This window comes from Rhinolophus ferrumequinum, chromosome 12, assembly GCF_004115265.2.
Source record: "Rhinolophus ferrumequinum isolate MPI-CBG mRhiFer1 chromosome 12, mRhiFer1_v1.p, whole genome shotgun sequence".
Classification (NCBI taxonomy): Eukaryota; Metazoa; Chordata; class Mammalia; order Chiroptera; family Rhinolophidae; genus Rhinolophus; species Rhinolophus ferrumequinum.
The window spans coordinates 31,357,460-31,365,778 of NC_046295.1; the positions used below are offsets into that span (position 1 = coordinate 31,357,460).

At 36.9% G+C, this 8,319-nt stretch overlaps 1 protein-coding gene across 1 annotated transcript; it reads left to right on the forward strand.

The window, feature by feature from the left end:
* The first annotated feature begins 576 nt into the window (after positions 1–576).
* Positions 577–8,063, forward strand: INSL6 (insulin like 6). The gene is made up of 2 exons (XM_033122115.1): positions 577–859; positions 7,729–8,063. The coding sequence occupies exons 1-2, from the start codon at positions 577–579 to the stop codon at positions 8,061–8,063; spliced, it is 618 nt and encodes a 205-aa protein (XP_032978006.1).
* The last annotated feature ends 256 nt before the right edge of the window (positions 8,064–8,319 follow it).

The window sequence follows — 8,319 nt, forward strand, 5'->3', positions numbered from 1 at the left end:
CGCCCCATGTGACACACATACAAATACTCTAGCACATACATGTTTCAACATATTTCATTGCCAACTACGAGTCAGGCCCTAAGGTACAATGGGAAGGAAGAACTGACACAGGCACAGCCTTCATGAAGCTTGGGGATTTGGAGAAAGAAGTTATCAAACAAGCACACACATGTGAACAAACCTACCGAGATAAACACCACAGACGGAAACGAGAGGTTTCTCTGAAGTGACGCCCCACTAAAATGCAAAATTGGCTACACTAGAAGGAGCAACATCTTTTATGGCTTTTTCGGTTTACTGGGGCCCCGTGTTCCATTTGATCAGTCTCCCTAGTTTAGAAAACAAGAAAAATGAAATTAATCGTGCTACTTACGACGGTCTGATAGCCCGCGGGAAGCCCGGACACACCTGCCACCTCGCGCCTCGACTTGGCGTTCTCACGAGGTCCGCCTGCGCTCACAAGACCTATAGGGGGCGTGCGCGTGCGCGTCTCGTGCGCGGGGCGGGGTCGTGGCGGCCGGCGCGGGGGCGGCCGGCAGTTAGTGCGCCGGGCAGAACGGGCCGAGGGCCCCAGGGATGCCGCGGCTCCTCTGCTTGGGTCTGCTGTGGCTCGGGCTCCTGCCGGGGCGGTTCTCCGGTGAGCAGAGCGACAGCAGCAGAGCCAGGAAGCTGTGCGGCAGGCACCTGCTGGAAGGAATAGTAAAACTCTGTGGCCAAGAGGACTGGAGCCACTTCCAGGAGAATCCCCCTTTCACGCAGCTGCTTTCCCAGGTCGCCGAGAAGGTTGAAAGCTTCATACCCGACCGGTTAGAAAGCTCCCAAACCACTTTCCCGGTCTGGGGGAGAGGCACAAACGCAGGTAAACGTCTAAATACCGAGGGCATGTTTGTTCCTCTCTGTACATCTCTTAGCCCCGAATCTGCTCTGCCAGACGGTGAGCTTCCCCAGGAAATGGGATTTGTGCCTAGTACACAGATACATGTTTATAAACCAGGATATCTGGGATGTACACAAGGTTTTTTAAACTCCGAGAAAATAAACGTGCACATATAAATCTGCCCATTTTTGTAAGAATGCTGCTGCTTCCCTAGCCTTTCCTTTCTGGAGTACCGGTCACCTGGCAAACTTCATTTGTCCTTCAAAGGCTCCCTTAGGGTATCATTTTCCCTGTAGAGTCGCCACTGACTCTTTCATAGCCACTCACTCCATTCTCCGCTCGACCCCAGTTATTAACACTTAGTTCTCTGACTACCATCAGAATCGGCTACGTAATTGGCCCAGCCTGCCTAGTGCAAGATGAAAATGCCCCTTGTTCAAAAAAGCAGGAAAGGGCCATTAAAGTTACTAAACTACAAAGCTGTTTTCCTTTCTTGTGCTTATCTTCTCTGCTCACACACAGTCCGTTGTCCCATCAGACTTCACTTACAAGTTCAAAGGTAAAATTATTGACAACTTCAAGACTGCGACAATAAATGGACCGTTAAAATGCAGGGTCCTTCTAAGCATTGTGTCTGTGCCACTGCACAAGTCTCCTTACTATAATGCCCGCCTCCTATACTATACCATAGTTTAGGGACTATCTCATGCATGTTTGTATCTGAGATGCCTGGCAGAGGGCCTAGCACATTATATGTGCTTAATATATATTGAATTTATACTTAATCCTTTTAAGCAGTCTTTAGGAAGAATATTCTTGTTTCAGAGCTATTGTTATCGTCCAACTATGTTTTTATATTTTGTGACTAACATTTTAGTCCCAACAAGGTTTGTCATTTTAAAAGGAAATGCACTTTATTTGTAGGCTGTCCATAGCATTCATATAATTTAAATTATTGCCTTTTAAAAGTAATTCAATTTATTTGATTTGGACAAATTTTGCAAAAGTCAAGATTTTTGAAATTAAGGAAGAGATAGAACTATTATGCCAAGAAAGGGACCCTGATACAGATGACTGAAACAAAGTTAAAACAGTGCTAAGCAGGTTATAGGTACTCGTTAACTTCTTTTTGAATGACTGAATGAATGAATGGATGGATGGAACTTAAGGATTAGTGCTGCTAAGTGAATGAAAACTTTTAAAGTCAGAAATAATAGAAACCTTCAGACTGAATCTTAATCATTTTCCACCATCAAAGCTACCTACATATAAACTCATTTTATCCTTCTTTTATAATGAAGTGTCTCTTCCTGAAGTCTTCCCCTTGTACATTAATTCAGTCATCCTCACACTTTAATGTACATATGAATCACCTAGGGGATACCATTAATAGACAGATTCTGATTCAGTAGATCTGGGGTGGGGACTGAGAATCTACATTTTTACAAGCTCCCAGGTGATGCTGATGCTGCCAGTTGGATAATGCTTTTAAGTAACGAGAGTCTAGTACACCTCTCTCTCCCTTCCTTATTCTTTTCTCCCTGAAGAGCAAGGAGTACCTTCCTTTTCTACTTCATTTTGGGTGGGCATTTCTCTCACATCAAACACTGTGCTTTCACTACTTGTATTCTATAGTCAAAATTTTACTTTCAGGCATCCAAGCTTGAGTTTGTTATTTTAAAAGAGCTTGGAATCTTTTTTCCTGACAAAGCCTACTATGGAGAATATTTTCTTTCTTTTGTTTTTTAAATACCCATAGTCTTTCTCTTTTTTTCCATTATGTACGGTTATTTATATATTACATTAATTCTTTAAATTTTTTTAGTTTTCAATTACAGTTGACATATCTTAGTTTAAAGTGTACACATAGTGATGAGACATTTCTATAACAAAGTGATCACCCCGATAGACCTAGTACCCATCTGACACCAGACACGGTTATTACAGTATTATTGACTATGTTCCTAATGCTATAATTTACATCCCCATGACTAATTGGTACTAAAAAGTACCAATTTGTACTTCTTAATCTCTTTACCTTTTTCACCCATCACGCCCGACACCCTTCCTTTGGCAACCATTTGGCAACCATCACCCTTTGGCAACCATCAAAATGTTCTCTGTATCTAATAGTCTGTTTCTGTTTTGTTTGTTCATTTGTTCTTTAGATTCCAAATAGAAATGAAATCATATGGCATTTGCCTTTCTCTGTCTGACTTACTCCACTCAGCACAATACCCTCTAGGGTCCTTCCCTGTTACTGCAGATGGCAAGATTTCATTCTTTTTTTATGGCTGAGTAATATTCCATTGTGTACATGTACCTCTTCTTTATCCATTCATCCATTGATGGACATCCAGGTTGCCTCCATATCTTGGCTACTGTAAAACTACAATGAACATATGGATGCACATGTCCCTTCAATGTAGTGTTTTGGGTTTCTTTGGATAATTACCCAGAATTGGGATTTCTGGGTCCTCCTTTGTTTCTACTTATAGCCTTTGCTTCAAAGTCTTTTGTCTGGTATAAGTCGTGTTACCCCATTTTTTTTTTAATCTTTCATTTCCATTTTCATGAAATACCTTTTTCCATCCCTTTATTTTCAGTCTGTATGTACCTTTCAATCTGAAGTGTGTTTCATGTAGGCAGCATATGTAAGGGTTTTGTTTTCTTATCCATTCAGCCACCATATGTCTTTTGATTGGAGCATTTAATCCATTTATATTTAAAGTAAATATTGATAAGAATGTAGTTGTTGACATTTTATTTTTCATAGTTTTGATCTTTTTTTCCTTATTCTTAAAGAAGCCCCTTTAACATTTTTTGCAATACTGGTTTGGTGGTGATGAACTCTTAACTTTTTCTTGTCTGGGAAGCTCATTATCTCTCTTTCAATTTTAAATAATAGCTTTGCTGGGTAAAGTAATCTTGGTTGTAGTTCCTTTCTTTTCATGACTTTGAATATTTTGTGCCAGTCCCTTGTGGCCTGCAAAGTTTCTGTTGAGAAATCAGCTGACAGTCTTATGAGAGTTCCCTTGTAGGTAATTAACTGTCTTTCTCTTGCTGCTTTTAAAATTCTTTGTCTTTTACCATTGGCATTTTAATTATGTGTATTGATGTTGGCCTCTTGGGTTCATCTTGTTTGGGACTCTGTGCTTCCTGGGCTAGTATGTCTATTTCCTTTACCAGGTTAGGGAAATTTTCTGTCATTATTTCTTCAAATAGGTTTTCAATTCCTTGCTCTCCTTCTTCGCCTTCTGGTACTGCTATGATGCAAATGTTGATATGCTTAATGTTGTCCCAGAGGCCCCTTAAATTAGCCACAATATTTTGCATTCATTTTTCTTTTTGCTGTTGTGATTGGGTGTTTTCTATCTTTTCTTCAAAATTGCTGGTTCAAATCATCCCTGATTAGAGTGGGTTTAAGACAGAATGAGAAAAGAAAAATGAATTAGTAAATATAGAAAACTATGAAGTTTTGCTACAGAGGGGAGAAAAGAAACAGGATGGTAGCTAGCAGGGTAAATAGGGCCAAGAGAAGTGGTTTTGTTTTTGTTTTTGTTTTTTTAGTGGAAGTATTTGTTTGCTGATAGAAGTGATTCAATAGAAGTGAAAAATTGATGATGAAGGATATAGAGAAGGATTGCTGGAGTGATGATATCCTGGAATAGAGGAGATGAGATCTAGCCGATAAGTGGAGGAACTGGCTTTAGAGTGGATAGTTCACCTATGGAAATAGGTAGGAAGGCAGATTATACGGGTACAGATGTTAAGAGATGAATAAGAAAAAATGGTGAAGAAAGTAAATGCAAGTTCTCTTCGGATTGCTTCAGTTTTTCAGAAAGCAAAATCAGCTGGGAGTAAGGATGGGAGTCTATTAATGTGGTAACTTGCATTGAGAGATTTTGTGATTTTGACCTATCCTTATATTTCTGAGATAAACCCTTTCTTAATATAATTGTAAAATATGTTTATAGATTCAGTTAACTAATATCTTATTTAGGACTTACAAATAAACATTTGTAAGTAAAATGGGTTTATGAGTTTGTTTTTTAATCTCATATTGTTCTTATCTAGTTTTGCAATAAAGATTATACCAGCTTCATAAAATGAGCTGGGCATCTTTTGCTCTTTTTCTCTTTTCCTGTAACAACTTGCATATGATTAGAATTCATTGTTCTTCAAAAGTAGGTAGAACCCACCTCCGAATCATCTACATCTGTCATTTTGGGGAGGTGATAACCATGACTACCCTTTTAATTTCTTTGAATATTGTTGGTATATTTAAATTTTCTTTGTCTTCATGTGACAATTAAGGCATCTTGTATTTTTCTAGGCATTCATCTATTTCACTTTGATTTTTTAAATGTATAAGAACTCATAATAATCATTTATAAAAATAATCTGTTATATCTGTAGTTCTTTTTTTCCTGTTCATTTTCATCTTTTTTCTTGATTAGTCTGGCTAGAGTTCTATCTACCTTACTAATCCTTTAAAGAACCAACTTTGGCTTTTTAAACTTTTATATATTTTGGTTCTGTATTTTACTGATTCCTTCTTCCTTCTTTGGGTTCTGTCTGTTGCTTTTTTTCAAATTCATTGATTTGAATATTTATTTTTAATCTTTCTTGTTTACTGATGAGTACAGCTTGTTTCTCTTTAAATTCCCTTCCCAATTTGACAGGTAGTTTTCATTAACTAGTCCCTAGTTGCATTCATTTATGAAAAAGTTTTCTTCTTAGTGTCTGCTTTTCCCCCGCTGAAGTGACAGAACATGGCACATCTCATACAGGAAGCCCTTTCTTCAACCTGCGAAGACAACCTAATTCAGTATACTCTGTTAATTATGACATTTTAATCACGTACATATCTGTCTTAGATGACTAATTGCTATTATTTCTTTAATATGTATCCTAAAGTTTTAATGTTCTACAGTTCATCTCAGACATTTATTAAATAAAAAGTTATTAAAGAGTGTTCTCATTGCACTATAAGGGATAGAGATTCACCTAAATAACCTTAAGAAAAAGGGGATAGTTACTATAAAAACAAGATCAAGACCTAAAAGGCTCTGGAAAGCCTAAGGAATCACATCAGCTATAAAAGCCACTTCTTTCTTTCTGAGTCTTTTCTCCTCTATGTTCCTTTATGATTTTAGCTTGTCATGACAAGCCTCATAGTATCCTTTCAGTTTTGATTCTGACTGACTCATCTTTTTTTTCATTGTTAGCTCTAATTTCAAAGAGAAGGATATCTGACTGGGCCAACTTATATTTTTCATGTGGCATGGATTACTGGCCACTGTAGTAGATTGGTTTCTTTGGGGTCAGGTGCCAACCTCCAATCTGTTCAACTGTGGCTATAGGGTGGAGTCATGTGCTTCCAAACATGGCTGTCTAAGGGCTGGCTATAGACAAATACTTCCTAGAAAGGACTATGTATGGGCTAGGGCAATAATAGAAATTCAACAAGCCCCAAATAATTACCTTCTGGAGTTGTTTTAATTTCTTTCCAATTGTACTGGGTTTTTAGTTGATTGAAAATATAACCACTTCTCCATTTCTTTATATTTCAATGAAGTACAAAATGGCTTCTACTAACTACATACTTATAAAGTATGCATAAAAAGACAAATAATTCAATTTGAAAATTGGCAAAGGATTTGAACAGATATTTCTATAACTGGAGATATATAATAAGCATATGAAAAGATGCTCAACATCATTAGTCATCACATAAACACAAATCAAAACCACAATGTGATACCACCTCACATCCATTAAGATGGCTATAATTTTAAAAAATGGAAAATATTAAGTGTTGGTGGGGATGTGGAACAATTGGAACCCTAGTATAACCGTGGTGGGATTGTAAAATAGTACAACCACTATGGAAAACAGTTTGGTGGTTCTTCAAAAAGTTAAACAAATTTACCATATGATCCAGCAGTTCTACTCCTAGGTCTATACCCAAGAGAATTGAAAACACATGTTCACACAAAAACTTGTATATGAATGTTCATAGCAGCGCTATTCATAATGGCCAAAAAAGTGAAAACAACTCAAATGTCCATCAACTGATAAACAAAATGTGGCATATTCATACAATGGAAAATTATTCCGCCATAAAAAGAATGAAATACTAATATTGGCTACAACATGGATCAACCTTGAAAACATTATGCTAAGTGAGAGAAACCAGACACAAAAGGCCATATAAGATATGATTTCATTTCTTATGAAAATAATAGGAAAATCCATAGAAATCAAAAGTAGATTAGTGGTTGGCAGGGGCTGGATGACGAGGGAAATTGGGAGTGACCGCTGATGACTATGGGGTTTCTTTTTTGGGTGATAGAAATATTCTGGAATTACATAGTGGTGATGGTTACACAATCTTGTGAATATAATAAAACCACTGAGTTATATACTTTAAAATGATTAATTTTATGGCATGTGAATAATATCTCAATAAAAATGGGGTTTTTTTGTTTTTTGTTTTTTGTTTTAAGGAGGGTGCAGCTCACAGTGGCCCATGCAGGGATTGAACCAGCAACCTTGGTGTTATTAGCACCACACTCTAACCAACTGAGCTCACCGGCTACCCAGAAAATGGGGTTTTGTTTTGCATAAAAAAATGTGCAAGTGTTTCTAAGTCTTTGTATCAGAAAACACTATCTACAAGTATTTTAGTTAAAAGTATATATTGCTTTTGAATAACCATTTTATTATTTAAAATATGATTACTTGTTTTATAATAATTAGCTGACTTTAGTATTCCAGTATTATGATTAAATTTTCAGCTAAAGAAAGATTTTAATAAAGTAGTATTTTTTCTTATCTTTCAACAGTGTCTACTTCTGCCTCTCAGGAAGAAGCAATAAACAGTTTGGAGATGCCGTCACTGCCTGAGTTTAAGAAGGCCAACATTCTACCTAATGAGACCAGAGAAGTTTCCTTATCACGTGGTATCAATTCATATATTCATGAGAGTGTAGAATTTCAGAAGAAAAATACAAACAAAGTTAAAACCTTAAGCAAATTGTTTTGGGGGAATCATCCCCAAAGAATACGCAGAGGGTACTCAGAAAAGTGTTGTCTTAGAGGATGTACGAAAGAAGAACTTAGTATCGCATGCCTTCCATATATTGATTATGAAAACTTAAAAAAGGAGCATCAGCTGTGACTGAGATATACTAACCATCATAGGAATTACACTAACTTAATAAAAATGTACTATGTTTATTTTACTTTTTATTTATTTATGTTTTGGTAGTCCTTGGAGCTTCTCTGTTGTGAACACCACCTGAATGTACATGCAAGTACTTGACAATATATTATGGTGCTAATAGGAATCTTAGTGTTTTCTTTGTTGACCCTGATTTTTCATAATTTGTATATTTGAAGATGTTATTGGAGATGGCATGATCCATGTCAACATC

Coding starts and splice junctions, on each gene's coding strand:
- INSL6 (XM_033122115.1), top strand. CDS start 577: ATGCCGCGGCTCCTCTGCTTGGGTCTGCTGTGGCTCGGGCTCCTGCCG. Junction 860..7,728: donor GGGGAGAGGCACAAACGCAG/GTAAACGTCTAA, acceptor ATCTTTCAACAG/TGTCTACTTCTGCCTCTCAG.